Below are 17158 nucleotides of genomic sequence, written 5' to 3'. Positions count from 1 at the left end.
TTGATGGATCAAAAGACAATTCAGAGAATGAGAGTAAGTTTAGTTTTACCTTATGATAAGTAGTAAAAGGTTTTTGGGATACAAGTGCTGTCAGGCAATCTGTAGACTTTTACCATTGACTCCCTTCCAAGACTTAACCGTTTTGTTTTTACATTAAAAGGAACAACTCAGATTTTTAATTGTCCTGTTTTAAAAAGTAAAAACAAAGTAAGAAAATGAATTTAAACAACATTCTGTATTTATGTTTAGAGTTTTGTATATTTAGAATCACGCCAAAGGGGGCATTCAAAATGATTCAGTAAACACGTGCTGGGACTATTATGCTTATAATAACCCAGACATGTGCAATAGAGCACACAACTTGTTTTCAAATGTTCACACATGTTTGAACAGAAGAATTTAGCCAAAGTTTGCAGACGAAATATTCAGAAGATTTACTGAGAAATTGATATAACTAGTGGAAATTTTGAAGTCATTTTAAGGTGGTGTTAAATTGCATGATGGTTTGATCAAAAGAGCAAAATTCTGAAGGCCAAAGGTAGAGCAAATTTAAAACTCATTAATACATTGTTAATGTAAAAATATACACTTGTATCGGAGATTTGCTATTTTTATGTCCCATTTATGGGCATTATGTTTTCTGGTCTGCTTTCGTTCACCCATCGAATCATCCAATTTCAGGCAAAAGTTTTTGGTCAAGGTAGTTGAATTCCAATCAACTTGAAACTTATTTTAACATGTTTCCTATGATATGATCATTCTTATTTTAATGACAAATTAGAGATTTTATCCCATTTTCAAGGTCCATAGAAAATGATAGTGCGGATGGGGTATTTGTGTTCTTTGTACACATTCTTGTTTTAAATTTTAGTATGAGGTGTTTCTTTTGCTTTGTGAACAAACATATGCTCTAGATTTTTTTTTTAATTGTTGCACATGGGTATATTGACTACTGTAGAATTGTGAATTTTATCAAATTGTCATGCACTTAATATATTTCATTAACTTAAAAACACTTCCAAACTCTTAAATGGTGCACATGATGTTACTAATTCCATTCATTATGACTAAAGGGTTGCATTCTGAAATTGACATATTTGACCTAGATACGACAACCTTTCATGCTGGCTGTTCTCCATCTGAAAAACCACAGTGCCAGCCGTTTGCCAAAAAAGGGAGGTGGGTCATACAAGAGCCTACACAAACGCTTTGCACTTATACTTGTTGACATACAAATTACCTTTATTGTCCTAATCAGAATCGAAATAATTAAAAATGGATATGAAGATTAAATCAAATAGGGAATACATTATAATCCAAGTCCAAATAATTATGACGCCTTGCAAGGCTATTTGATTTTTTTTCTGAGATTCTTCCCTCCTCCAGGGAGGCGCAGCCCTCAAAGTAGCTTCTGAAATGAAGTTGCCAATTGACCACCAGACATGAAAATTTAATGGCCAACTCAAAATTTTAGTGGCCAGGAATAGTTTCAGGTTGCCCTTAAACAAAACTTCTGACTGCGTGTGAAAATATGGAGATAGATAGATATGTGCCATTTTCAGTCAACGACAACAAATTGCATATAAAAATAAACTACTAATTACCTGATACAATAAATCACTGACAAGATCAAGCTCAAATCTAACAGGTGCTGGAAATAAAGTATTCATTTAAAATCATATTTTAAAACCTGGTATTGATCATGACAAAATTTATCAAAATTTACAGTCACCACAGATGACACTGCCCCTGTCCATTGTGCATAGTCCTCCGAAGAGTTTGTACCTTGGAACAGAATTAACCAGAATGAACTGGCCTGCACAGTGGTTTGACTTGATTGAATGTTATAGAAATGTTTGTTTATTATTATTTTAACAAACAAAGAAAACTTCAAACACACACTGGGATGATTAAATCTAAAAATGAATTGTCCCAAGAAATCCACAATATTATGCCCGATTATATTCAGTGCATATACAATTCTAAAAAGGATATTAAATGTATCAAGCTCAAAGAACACTTTAACAAAGTAAAAAAGCTACTTTACATGTTAGGTTTACATACCATTTATTGTCATGTTTATCTCATTCTTACTATTTAAAAAAAAAGTTGAAAAGATTCCTCTGATAGAACTGAATGAAGACATCCTTTTAAAAGATGGAGAAGCAAGAAGAACAAAACTAGTGAGTATTTTAATTAGTTGTGGGTCAATTATATTTATTTAATATTTAACTAGTGGCAAATAAATCATACTCTTTCATATCAATATATATTCTATTTATGATCTCAATGAGACCATATTAGTTATAAGCTTACAAGAAATCATTATGTTGGATATTTTATGCCCTTTTTAGCTCTCCTGGCCCAAAGGGCTAAGTGAGCTTTTCCCATCAGTTTGCGTCCGGCGTCTGTCGTCATCCGTTGTCGTCCGTCGTCTGTCGTCGTTAACTTTTACAAAAATCTTCTCCTCTGAAACAACTGGGCCAAATTAGACTTTTGACCCCAATTTCACGGTCCACTGAACATAGAAAATAAAAGTTGGAGTTTCAGGTTAAAGTTTTTGGTCAAGGTAGTTTTTGATAAAATTGAAGTCCAATCAACTTGAAACTTAGTACATATGTTCCCTATAGTATAATCTTTCTAATTTTAATGCCATATTAGATTATTACCCAATTTCACGGTCCATGGAACATGGTAAAGGATAGTGTGAGTGGGGCATCTGTGTACTTTGGACACATTCTTATTGGTTATTATCTTGAATATTATTATAGATAGAGATAAACTGTAAACAGCAATAATGTTCAGCAAAGTAAGATTTACAAATAAGTCAACATGACCGAAATGGTCAGTTGACCCCTTTAGGAGTTATTGCCTTTTATAGACAATTTTTAACCATTTTTGGTAAATCTTAGTAATTTTTAAAAAAAATCTTCTCCTCTGAAACTACTGGGCCAAATTAATCCAGACTTGACAACAATCAGCTTTGGGGTTTCTAGTTTAAAAAATGTGTCACGTGACCCGGCCATCTAACCTAGATGGCCGCCACAGTTAAAAATAGAACGTAGGGGTAAAATGCAGTTTTTGGCTTATGATTCAAAAACCAAAGCATTTAGAGCAAATCTGACATGGTGGGGGGGGGGGGGGGGGGGGGGTAAAATTGTTTATCAGGTCAAGATTTATCTGCCCTGAAATTTTCAGATGAATCGGACAACCCATTGCTGGGTTGCTGCCCCTGAATTGGAAATTTTGCTGTTTTTGGTTATTATCTTGAATATTATTATAGATAGAGATAAACTGTAAACAGCAATAATGTTCAGCAAAGTAAGATTTACAAATAGGTGAACATGACCGAAATGGTCAATTGACCCCCTAAGGAGTTATTGTCCTTTATAGTCAATTTTTAACAATTTTCATAAAATTTGTAAATTTTTTACTAACATTTTCCACTGAAACTACTGGGCCAAGTTCATTATAGATAGAGATCATTGTAAATTGCAAGAATGTTCAGTAAAGTAAGATGTACAAACACATCACCATCACTAAAACACAATTTTATCATGAATCCATCTGCTTCCTTTCTTAAATACTCACATATACTTAGGTGAGCGACACAGGCTCTTTAGAGCCTCTAGTTCGTAAATCTTAGTAATCTTTTACAAAAATCTTCTCCTCTGAAACTACTGGGCCAAATTAATCCAAACTTGTCCACAATCATCATGGGGGTATCTAGTTTAAAAAATGTGTCCGATGACTTGACCAACCAACCAAGCTGGCCGCCATGACAGGGTAAAATTGTTTATCAGGTCAAGATCTATCTGCCCCTGAAATTTTCAGATGAATCAGACAACCAGTTGTTGGGTTGCTCCCCCTGAATTGGTATTTTATGGAAATTTTACTGTTTTTAGCTCACCTGGCCCAAAGGGCCAAGTGAGCTTTTCCCTTCACTTGGCGTCCAGCGTCTATCCGTCGTCTGGCGTCGTTAACTTTTACAAAAATCTTCTCCTCTAAAACAACTGGGCCAAATTTAACTAAACTTGACCACAATCATTATTGGGGTATCTAGTTTAAAAAATGTGTTCGGTGACCCGGCCAACCAACCAAGATGGCCGCCATGGCTAAAAATAGAACATTGGGGTAAAATGCAGTTTTTGGCTTATAACTCAAAAACTAAAGCATTTAGAGCAAATCTGACATGAGGTTAAATGGTTGATCAGGTCAAGATCTATCTGTCCTGAAATTTTCAGATGAATCAGACAACCCGTTGTTGGGTTGCTGCCCCTAAATTGGTAATTTAAAGGAAATTTTACTGTTTTTTGTTATTATCTTGAATATTATTATAGATAGAGATATACTGTAAACAGCAATAATGTTCAGCAAAGTAAGATTTACAAATAAGTCAACACGACCGAAATGATCAGTTGACCCCTTTAGGAGTTATTGCCCTTTATAGTCAATTTTTAACCATTTTTCACATTTAAGTAAGAGCTACAAATAAGTCAACATGACGAAAGTGGTCAATTGACCCCTTAAGGAGTTATTCCCCTTTATAGTCAATTTTTAACAATTTTCATAAATTTTGTAAATGTTTGTAAATTTTTGTGCCCCATCTAGGATAGAAAAGGGGCATTATGTTTTCTGGTCTGTGTGTTCGTTCGTTCATCCTTCCGTCCGTTCATCCTTCCGTCTGTTCAGGTTTAAGTTTTTGTTCAAGTTAGTTTTTGATGAAGTTGATGAAGTCCAATCAACTTGAAACTCAGTACACATGTGCCCTATGATATATGATCTTTCTAATTTTAATGCCAAATTAGTGTTTTGACCCCAATTTCATGGTTTACTGAACATAGAAAATGATAGTGCAAACTTCAGGTTAAAGTTTTTGGTCAAGGTAGTTTTTGATGAAGTTGAAGTCCGATAAACTTGAAACTTAGTATACATGTTTCCTGTTATATGATTTTTTTTTTAATTTAAATGCCAAATTAGAGTTTTTATCCCAATTTCACGGTCCACTAAACACAGAAAATGATAGTGCAAGTGGGGCTTCCGTGTACTATTGACACATTCTTGTTACAAAATATTTTCCAGTCACTTTTGGGCCAAGTGCATTATAGATAGAGATAATTTTAAGTAGCAAGATTGTTCAGTAAAGTAAGATCTACAAACACATCATCAACACCAAAACACAATTTTGTCATGAATCCATCTGTGTTGTTTGTTGAATATGCACATAGCCCAAGGTGAGCGACACAGGCTCTTTAGAGCCTCTAGTTTTACTAAAGATCAAAAATGCTATCAGCAGGTTATGATGAAACTATGGTGACTTTTTTTTTATATATATTTATGAACTAAGTACCCTTTTGTTTTTTACATAATTTCTGATTATATTTTGGAAATAATATGTAAATTTATTGTTGAAAAAAAATCATTAAAAACAAAAAGACAAGCTAAAAGGACTGTATTATGCCCTAATAGCACAGATCTTTATTATTATTTTACATTAATAACTTTGTCAAAATATGTTACCTATTTCAGCTGCAGATAATGAAAAGAGAAAATGATAACAAAAATGGGAGAGATTTGGAAGGCCTCACCAGAAACAAGCTGATGGAAGATAGTAAGTAAACAATGTATTAATCAGTCTTTTAATTTTGTGATTTATTTTCATACTCCTGAGTCATGTAAACTGTTTTTAGCTCACCGTTCCAAAGGCAAGACACCACTGCGAAATAAGAACAGATTTAGAATCATCTAGAAGGGCTAGACTCAAACAACAACTGATAAAAAGACAAAAGATACAAAGGGCCAATGTAAAAGCACTAGATATAGCAGTGACTAAAATTAGCTAAAGGAGTTAATTATAACAAATAAAATTCTAACAAAAGTGAAAGGTTCCCCGTGAGCAGCATGACTGATATATTAAGCATTATTTTAAATGAAAGTGATGATAAATCTTTCCTAAAAGATTTACACATGCAAAACTCATTCAAACAAATTTATTTAAGGTTCAATCATATGATAAGGTCTATATAGATATTTGAAAAAAACTTGTCTCTTGTTAAGTGGAAACTTATAGCTATAATAAGATGTGGTATGTGTGCCAATGAGACAACTTTTTATCCAAGTCATAATTTGTAAAAATCCATTATAGATCAAGATACAGTCCTGGCTCACGCTGAACAGGAATCTATAAAGAGTGCCAAAAATGACTAGTGTAAAACCTTTGTAAATGAAAAAAACAACTGTCTTATCTCTATATAAAAAATATTTGTAACTTTATTATGCATGACAAGTCGGTAACATTTTATGTGTAAAATTATCGTTTAGCACCTCTCCTTTTCACATAACTTCCTTGTTATAATTAACATGGTATCTTTTACTGAAAAAAAAGATAATCTCAAAGCCGTTCACATATCTGTTTTTAGTTTCAAGAAGCAACTGTGACATTGTTAACTACTTAATTACTTGCTTCTGCTTTCTTTAAAGAGAGAAACATATGGAAGCAAATGGATACTGAAAAAGTTAGACAATATTTTCAAGATTATATAACAGATTCTGCACAGAAGCCAAGTCCAGGTAAGGTGTATAGACAATATAAACTGCTTCCTGCAGTTTCCATTCCTACATTACAAAAAGTTAAGATAATATCTAGAATATATTTCAAAGGATAACTAAATTTGGGTCAGAAAAGCCCTAAATTTAAAGTCATTTGTACATGATCTTGAAACTTTAATCGAACAGTTTTCACATAAAGAAATCCCATCATTGGGACTATAATTATTGTAGACAACGATATATCTGAAAAAAGTAAAGCATTTAGAGCAAATCTAACAGGGTTCAGAAATGTTCAGCAAAGTCAGATCTTCAAAATTGTTTCAATGACCAAATTTGTCAATTGACTCCTTAATTATTTATTGCCCTTTTAATGTTTAGATTTTTCATTCTTTTTGCAAGTCTATTACTTTTTCAAAAATCTATTTCTCTGAAACTACTGGGTCAAAAACTTCCAAACTTTAATTGGATGTTCCTTATGGTGTTTTGTTTTTAAATTGTATTTGAAGGATTTGATTCATCAACCAACATACATCATCGGGCTGCAATGACTAAAAATAGAACATAGAAGACAAAAGAAGGCCTTGGCTTTTATCTCAAAAACTTCAACAGTGAGAGCAAAAGTGAAAGGGAGTTAAAGTGATAAATGTGTCGATCATGATCTATCTGTGATGAAATTTTCAGACAAGTTTGACAGTAATCCAACAATAAGTTGTCCTTTAGTCTGAAGATTACTTGACAACGTAGATTTCACCTATTTAACAATTTCACTTATGCAGTGTGCTCTTACTGCTTAAGTTTAGATGAAAGCAAAAAACTTCATTTTTTTTTGGGTTTCAGATGCAACTGAAATTGACAATTTCAAGGCAAAATATCCTGATATAACTTGTAATGTTGACGTTATAAAGGTGAAAGTTATGAATGAAAAGAAAGAAAGAAAAAGAAAACTTGAAAGGGAGCTCAGTTATATTGATGCTGTAAGTAATAATTTTTTTTTTTTATAGTTATGCAATTTAATGAAAGTTATGCTCATTAGAAATATGTCAGATCAAGTAATCAAGTAACACTTACACTAATATATACCAAAATGAACAAAATCTGGAAATCATAATTTTCCAAATAAAAAGAAATTAGGGTGGGCAGGGATGAAAATCTATCAATTAATTTTAATTGGCCTTATGAAAGGCTTGTTTGCAATAAATTATTTTATTAAATCAATCATTTGGTCATGTATTTTATAATTCTAAGGTGCCATGGGATGGCAAGTTTCAGACCTGCCTGGAAATTGTTTTCTATTTGACAGTACAATTAAATTAAGAAATTATTTCTTCATGTTATGCTCTATGCTCATTTAAAAATGGGTATGTATTAAATTTGGCGGTATTTTACACTGAGCCTTAATATGATGAACATAGAGCACATACCTGCCAACCCTCCTGCTTAAATGCCGAAATTGGGAAATCTCCCGCTTGCTGATAGGAGAGTTGCCTATTGATGATCGGTCATAAGGAACATTAATTAATGTACATTGTATCATACTAAGTTGACCAGTTCGCAATGCCTCATTAATTATTTCTAAATGAATTGATGAATGTTTGGAAGACTGAGGTACATGTGTCCATGTTTTGAATCATTATTATTCTTTAAAAATTATACGTATGGATAGCTATTTCAGTTTTTTTCTATATAGATTTTCAACTATATATTTTATTATCATATAGCATATAAGTCGGTAAGCAATCAGCGTAAAGTTCTTTATTGCCATGTTTTAAATATATTGAATACCCCGTATGGAGGTGCTCTTAATTGCAGGATGCTATATATTATACAGATAAGAAGAAAAAATGTTCCGAATGAACAAAAAAAAAGTTTCCGAATATTCCTCCATAGACCATATTTCTAACTAATAAATATGCGTGAACCCTCAGGGGTTCACACAATAAATAGCATTGAAACATATGATGTTTTAATAATATAGTGTTATTAGCTTGCTGTTTCTGTATTTGATCTGTTATAGATTCGAGGTTAGCTGTATTGGAACCAAAACTTGGAAGAGTCGAGAGCCAACACAGCTGATCCAGAATCTATAGAAAATACAGAATTTCATATCTTATTATATTTTATATCACAAATATTATTAAAGGGGCACTAGCTGACAAATTCATGTTCACCGATTTGAGTCAAATTCTCATATTTTATTATATAACAATGTAAAACATTTTTCCAAACTATCAATTTGAAAGTATAAAATAAACAATTAACAGGACATGGTTTCAATAAGATGTAGCTTCATTTCGTCTGAAATTAAGCCAAGACGCCATCTAATTAACTATGGAGTTCACCTTCTATGACCATGTATAAGGGATGTAAGCATAAACACAGATATAAATAGATTTAGCAACTCCTGCAATTGAATTTTTATAGGTCTATTAAATTTTGTATTAATGATTAAAAATGTGTGTTTATGGTCGCTTTTACCTTTATAAGAATGATTTTTTTTGGATCGATTCAGTTAATCAAATTATTTACCTTTTTTTTCACTTTCAATGTTGACATTCTTTTCCTTTAAATAACCGTACATGGACAATGCATGCGCTATTCTATCACTTTCTACGGGGTTAAATTGGAGTTCACATGAATATGAATTTAATGAGGTCAAATTATTCACTTGCAAGTATTATCAATGTTTATTAGCTTAATTTGACAAAAGGAACCATTTTAGCTAATAAAAGCAAATTATTATTTCCCTATTTCCCTTTCATTAAAGGGGCACTAGCTACGAGATATATAAAAAATCTAAAGTTTGATTTTTTTCTGTTCACTCAATAATGAAAGTGAAACAGTGAAATAACAATTCGCTTTTTGCAGCCAAAAAGGTTCAATTTTGTCAAATTACGCTAAGAAACACTGATTATTTGTAATTCACTTTCAAGTGAATGAGTCGACCTCTTTAAATCCGTATTCATGTGAACTTCAATTTAACCCCTAGCTAGAGATTGACAACGCATGTATTGTACGTGTATTGGTTATTTAAAGAAAAAGAATGTCAACAATGAAAGTGAAACTACGGTAAATCATTTTATTACTAATTCGATGCACATAAAATCATTCTTATATGGTTAAAAACAATGAAAAACATCTATTTTTAATCTATAAAATTAAATCAAACAGACCTATAAAAATCCAATTGCACGTGTTGGTTTAATCTATTCATATCTTTATTTATGTTTACATCGCTTCTATGGTCATCTGAGGTCAAATGGATAGTTAATTAGATGGCGTCTGAACTAAAATACACACGAAACGAACCTATATATTATCTATCCCATGCTCTGTAAATTGTTTATTTTAGACTTTTGATAGTTTGGATAAATGTTTTATATTGTTATAAATCAAATATGAGAATTTTAATCAAATCGGTGACCATGAATTTGACAGCTAGTGCCCCTTTAATGATTGAACAAACAAAATGTCATACTTAAATTTTTTTATATATCTCGTAGCCCCTTTAAGTAGCAAAGAAGAATAAATCAGACAATTTAGCTTTTCATGCTCTTTGATAGTCTGTGTATTATGGTGAGTTATAAACGGAAATGAAAGTATGTCAAAAATTGTAAGTCGTACTTGAAAAGGCTGAGAAATATTTCCATTTTAAGACTTCCAAACTTTTTATGCCCCACTTACGATAGTAGAGGGGCATTATGATTTCTGGTCTGTGGGTCCTTTCCTCTGTCTGTTCGTTTGTTCATTTGTTCGTTCCTCTGTTCGTTCGTCTGTCTGTTTGTTCGTCCCGCTTCAGGTTAAAGTTTTAAGTCAAGGTAGTTTTTGATGAATTTGAAGTCCAATCAACTTGAAACTAAGTACACATGTTCCCTATGATATGATCTTTCTAATTTGAATGCCAAATTAAAGTTTTTATCCCAATTTCACACTCTCCTGAACATAGAAAATGTTAGTGCGAGTATGGCATCTGTGTTCTTGGGACACATTCTTGTTATTCTATGATTCAAAGTTATGAAGTACATTACAAAATGTGTTTATGTATAAATATAAGTCTTTAAGTTAAGTTAGACATAAGACAATTGAAACTGAAAGTGAACCCCAAGTATTAAGTCATGGGCCAATGCAGGTTTTTTTCAGTATTGGCCTTGTTCAAAAAAACAATATGAACTCTTGATTTATAAAGGCAGTGGAACGTCATCAGTATTGCACAGGCATTTATCTGTATTAGGGCTGATTTGCTCATGTCATTTAATAACAATATTTATTATCCTTTCATGTAAGCAGTTGAAAGATATATAATTTACTTGGAAAAGAAGGGAAATAACGAGAAAGTAAACAGTCAGTTTGTGTGCATGCATGCATAAGGCATATTTTGTTCTAATTAGCTTTGTTTACAAGGGGACATTAGGACATCATATTAGTATTTTGATATATACACAAATGAGAATGGATCAGCTTCAATTTAATATAATGTTCAACATTGATTCTGATTACAATTTTACCACTTCTCCTGAATTTATGTGTAATTTTTCGTTACATGGATCAAGCGTTGAATTTATTGTATGTAGTCTTTGCCATCCTTTCTGCAAAGTTTTTTCTCTATCGATTTATGAATTTCGAAACAGCGGTATACTGCTGTTGCCTTTATTTAGATAAATCCATGAAGTTTTGAACTAACATTACTCTCTTACACGCATGTCACCACCAATTATGTGCCAGTTATGCTCAGTTAATGATGTATCTCAAGCGTTTACAGCAGGTGTATTAATACTATGAAACAGGGCTTCCAAAAAAATATTTTAGCCAGCTGCTCATTTTTTGTGTGTGTTTTCATCCCAATTTTTATGCCCTAATACTTAGTAGCAAGAGGAAACCATATAGTAATCATATGAATCATTATTGACACAAAATTGGTACATGTTTTTTTTTCAAGAACTACAATACAAGGATTTCTGAAATTTGGTTTCAGGGTTTATGTAAGTCATCTATATACCCTGTGATGCTTTTTCAGATTCATCACTCAAGAACTTCCTGTTTACCTAACACTTGCATATTTTACACTATTATATATATTGTCAACTTGTGGTTGGGGTATCATCAGTGAGCAGTAGCTCGCAGTTTCACTTGTTATGTTTTCACTCCAAAGTTTAAGGACTAAAAGGGTTGATTCTAGACAAAATTTTAAAAGTGCCAATTAAATATTTTAAAGATACCTACAGTTAAAAGAAAATTTGTTGAGGAAGTAGAAAGTGATGAAGATAACGTCAAAGTTGGTAATAGTGGATTCTCAAAAGGTAAGTTCTCTGTGGAAACATTTATGTTTATAGGAATTTTTCATCTAACTTTTTTATATGAAAATGCATTTTTTTATAAAAGGTATTAGTATTTTGACTCATTTCTTATACTTGATATAAATTTATTCACTTATGAATGTTTTAATAACAAAGGGGTTGCATACTTAAAACTAACAGTAAGTGTAACATGAATAATGACCCCAATTGAAATATTGTTTGCTGCACAATATTCATATAAAAAGTGTTAAATATTCTATATTCAGTCAGGGGCATTACTTAAACAAGTAATTTTTTTTAGTTACTTATATAAGTAATTTTTGTTTTAATAGAGTTATTTTAAATATCAATAGAAGCATGGACTTATTGTAGTTTTCATGAATTTTTACAGCATTTTGTATCATAAAATGAAGAATTTATTAGATTTAAGAGGAGAATAAAGATTAAGGGTTACTTTAAAAATAATGACAAATTATTACTTGAATAAGTTATTTTATACATCTTTGAAAGAATTAGTAATAACACTTATTTAAGGAACATATGTAATTGTTTTGTGTTACAAATTATAAATAACTTCAAGTCTTAATTAATTCACAAGTTTCTATCTATTTATATATGTCTACCTGCAAGATTTTTTGAGTAAAACGATATTTTAATAGTCCTGAGTGACCAAAGAAGGAAATATAGAATGTGTGCTAGTGATTAATAAATCTAATGAGTGCTAATGAAATATGATATTTGAGCAAATCCCTGCTTTTCTATTGAAAAAATAAATGCATTCTAATTTTTTTAGCACGTCAGTACTCAAGATGGAGTGATGAAGAAACAATATGTGTACAGGAGTATTTTAAAGATTACATCACTGAAAAGTGTGAAAAGCCATATCCTGGTATGTCATATTTCAATAATATTCACAATGTCATACTTCATGCAACAACCCCTAGATCATTAAAAGATCTTGATTTGAGATATTACAATGTACTAACAAATTTCAACAATGATTATTAAAGTGACCAGGAAAGTGGATACCTTATTTAACTGCTTCAACAGTTTTCCACCCAGATTCTTTACTGAGAGATTTCACACATGTTGAAGTTGTGCATTTCCTATTGGGTGCTATTATGGAATTGTGGGAGATTTTTATTATCTTTTTTCAGACATGGGAACTTTAAGTTATTTTTTATCAAAATTCCTATATAATTTTCAATCAAGATTGATGACAATACACAGAATGATTGCACACATATTGAAGTTTTGCTACTGCCATTTTAGAATTGTTTGAACAATTTTTAGGCAAACATTGCTTAAAATGCAATCAAAACCTTATGTGACTGACTTGATATCTAAATCTTCCAAGACTTATCACTACCTCTTTGATACACAAAATATAGTGCATTTATCATAACATTCTATACACCCTGTCCATGAACATTTCCAGAAATTTATAAATGTAATATATGCTCAGATATTCAAGGCACAAAATGATGTTACACTTTCAAGAAAATTACATAACTTTTGCAAGGTACAGGAATCCATTATCTGCTCTAGAAAAATAAACTATATCATTGTTAAAGCTATCTTTAAAAATTGGAGTTGCCTTCCTTTGCATTGTCTAGAATTGTTGATTAATCAAGTACAACCAATGTGACATTAATTTTACTTCTCACTGATAAATTGAATTGAAGCAATCTTTACCAGTCAGTGCTTGCAAGCTCTTGACTCCTATTTTCTAGACATTGGAACTAATTTACATATTACTGGTACAATCTTTGTTTTTAATCCAGATCTTTGAAAGTTCACAGAGAATTTTCAGATTAACTTATTAAGGTCATGCGCCTTCTATAATGGAATTATTCAAAGAGTCTTTATGGGACAGTATAACAAGAGTCGATACTCTGAGATATTTTGGAAACTTCTCATGAGTTTAATAAAATATATGCTTTTATGGAAGAAAAATAACGATTAAAATTGTAAACCAAATTAACAGATGCACAACACTTACCTAAAGCTATTATAACATTACTCAATTGCCAATAACCAGTAATTTTATATGACAAAAATTATGCAAATGTTTTCAGGCAAAGTGGATATTCAGAAGTTTTTGTCAAGCCACCAATCAATAAAATTTGACTGGAATAAAGTTAAAGTTAAAATTATGAATGAGAAAAAGGAAAGGAAGAGAAAAATAGAGAAAGGACTAAAATGGATCAAATATGTAAGTAGCTGGGGGAAACAATCATATTTGCCAGTCATGACCTGTTCAGGAACGGTATGCATCCTACGCAAAAGTACTGGTAAATTATTAAGTCAGGGATTTCTTTACCACAAATCACTTAAAATCTTCTACAAATACAAATCGGGCGCAAACATGAAGGGTGCGAACGTGTAGGGTGCGAAAGTATATTGGCGCAAAAGATTGGGATTTAGGAGAAATTTTTATTTTTGAAAGACATCATTTCTGCAATTTCTTTGACATTGGGTTTCTCGATTGATATTTTGCACTTATTTTTTATAAGCCTGTTAAGGGGACATATTATGGTATACCTTTGACCAATTTGAGTGAATTGTGTACATCTATTGACATGAGCCTTTTTTTTTTAGATTAATTTTGGATTCCAAGTTTTGGGGTTATATTTATTTAAAAAAAAGGGGGGGGGGGATTTCCAGTTTTTCAACAATTTTTTCGTTCTTTTTCTCAACTTGCAAGTCCAAGAGAAGCAAATACATGTATGTGTTTTATTTGCTATGTGATATATGCATGCATGAATTTGTAAGCAGATTCCACACTTATGGTGACTTGAATAACGCCGGTACCACTCAGATTACAATTCTACCTTGACAGGTAAGTTTGTATTTAGCCTATAAAATACTTATTTAGCCTTGAGAATTGAAAGGTCAGTTTCCCATTCATACAATAGAGGTGGATAAATTTGGCTTCATGCCATTTACCTTGTCCAAAATTAAGGTCACTTTATTGTTATTGTGATATTGTTAAAGTACAGAAGAACCCTATATTCTGACCAATACTTAAAACTTTGTGCATCTTGATTTAATTGTTAAAAATCTGTTAATGTTGAATTTTAGGGGCTATTTTAGACCTTTTAATTGCATATTTCTTTACATGGTAGTTTTTTTTTCAGATATAAAAAAAACTATCTGCTTGACTGTTATAGAAATAGACTATGCTTGCAGGGTTTTGTTTTTTGTTTACACCAAATCTGACAGATTATTATTAAGTTGCAAAATATTTTAAATGAGAGCTGAAATTTTTTCTATCTTTAAATGTGCATTGAACAATGTTGAAGGTTAAAATAATCATAATGTGAACAAGAATGAAGAAAACATCTTGGTCCCAAAAAAAACCATCATCAACCAAGATATAATATTCCAAATTTTAATTTATTATACTAATATTAGTTGAAATCTCAAGCCACTATTTTGCATGTTTACAATGTAGGTCATGTCCCAACAGAAAATCAATGAATTTGACAGTACAATGTACTCTTAGCACAAACACATAAGGTCACTGTGAAATAGACATCTAGGGCAAGAAACAGTCAGTTATACAAAACCAGTTTGACAAGATGTCTAATTTAAAACCAGTTTGACTAGATGTGTCCTATATTTTGACAATGTAAATGACATGAGGACCTGCATGGGTTTTTTAATATCTGTATTCTTTAAATTTTTAGGGCATTTTTCTTTTAATAGCCTTAAAAATAACTCTCATTCTGTAAAGCAAAATCTCATGAAAATGATTTTACTATATAGTCTTTCTGTTACAAGATTATTTATCAATTATGCACATTGATCATTATATTATCGGTATTGCATTACAGTTACCTAAGTTTCCTTTTTATTTTGCTTATTTATTCTTTATACTTTTGCACCACATTATTTCTATTCTTTATTTTGTTGTTCATTTTCTCTATTCTCTATTTTTTGTTGCTATTACATTTATTCTCTATTCTGTAAACCCCATTCAGACCCTCATAGGTAAACTTCTATTGTATGAATGGGATAAACTGACCTTTCAATTCTCAAGGCTAAATAAGTATTTTATAGGCTAAATACAAACTTACCTGTCAAGGTAGAATTGTAATCTGAGTGATATCGGTGTTATTCAAGTCACCATAATCCTTAAAATTCTTAAGTTAGTTAGGAAGTGGATATGAATATATATATTAATTTGTATGTGTTTCTTTTTCTTCTAGAAATGAACTTGATATTAAGGAAGAATAGAGAAGAACAGTTTCATAGAGATTCATTCAACATTGCAATACCATTTTACAGCCACCTATTTGTGCAGCCATATAAAAATGGTCTTAATCAAATATAGAGAAACTTGTGAGACATTGCTTATTACCACCTAACACAGACCAGGTTTAAATTTGAGTGGCATCACATTCGTTGTTCTCAAGTTATGCCAATAAATTGAAAATTTGCTGAATTTGCTGTTACAGCACACAGTCAAACAGGATGTTTTTGTTACCAACAACAGGTAAACCTCCAGCAAGTGTTCAGCAAGCAATGTCTTTCTTCATGTTATATCAATTTGTTATCACACAGACAGTCGCACAGGATAAAGTTTTGTCACCAACCTGTATGCCTCCAGATAATGTCTTTCTTCATGTAATTCCAATTTGTCTTCACACAGACAGTTACACAGGATAAAGTTTTGTCACCAACATCTATGCCTCCAGATAACATCTTTCTTCATGACAGGCAGTCTTATGTTAACCGAATCTGCATCATCACCTCTCCACCAACAGCCAGTCTTATGTCATAACTGAATCTGCATCATCATCTCTCCACCTACAGCCAGTCTTATGTTAACTGAATCTGCATCATCATCTCTCCACCAACAGACAGTCTTATGTTAACTGAATCTGTATCATCATCTTTCCACCAACAGCCAGTCTTATGTTAACTGAATCAGCATCATCATCTTGTCACCAACAGATAGTCTATCATCTCTCTACCAACAGCCAGTATTTCATCTCTCCACCAACAGACAGTCTTATGTTAACTGAATCAGCATCATCATCTCTCCACCAACAGACAGCCTGGTAAAACTGAATCAGCTCCTCGTCTCTCAACTGACAGACAGTCTGATGAAGACCTAATCTGCCTCTAATGTCTCAACCAACTGGCAGTTTTAGAGTTAATTAAATCAGCATCTTACTGAATAAGCATCATCTTCGTTCAACCAACAACAGTCTGGCATATACTGAAAAAGCATCATCATCTCTCAACCAACAAACAGTCTGGCATATACTGAAAAAGCATCATCATCTCTCAGCCAACGGACTGTCTGG

The 17158-nt window shown here is 31.9% G+C and overlaps 1 protein-coding gene across 1 annotated transcript; it reads left to right on the top strand.

Annotated features, from left to right (window-relative positions):
* The first annotated feature begins 6 nt into the window (after positions 1–6).
* On the top strand, positions 7–14397 carry LOC139507482 (uncharacterized). Its single transcript, XM_071295759.1, has 8 exons — positions 7–33; positions 2110–2183; positions 5530–5611; positions 6481–6570; positions 7387–7523; positions 11759–11843; positions 12634–12729; positions 13919–14397. The coding sequence occupies exons 3-8, from the start codon at positions 5539–5541 to the stop codon at positions 14227–14229; spliced, it is 792 nt and encodes a 263-aa protein (XP_071151860.1). The 5' UTR covers positions 7–33; positions 2110–2183; positions 5530–5538; the 3' UTR covers positions 14230–14397.
* Positions 14398–17158: the final 2761 nt, after the last annotated feature.

Source organism: Mytilus edulis, unplaced genomic scaffold, assembly GCF_963676685.1.
Source record: "Mytilus edulis unplaced genomic scaffold, xbMytEdul2.2 SCAFFOLD_240, whole genome shotgun sequence".
NCBI lineage: Eukaryota > Metazoa > Mollusca > Bivalvia > Mytilida > Mytilidae > Mytilus > Mytilus edulis.
This window is presented reverse-complemented; position numbering and strand designations above follow the sequence as displayed.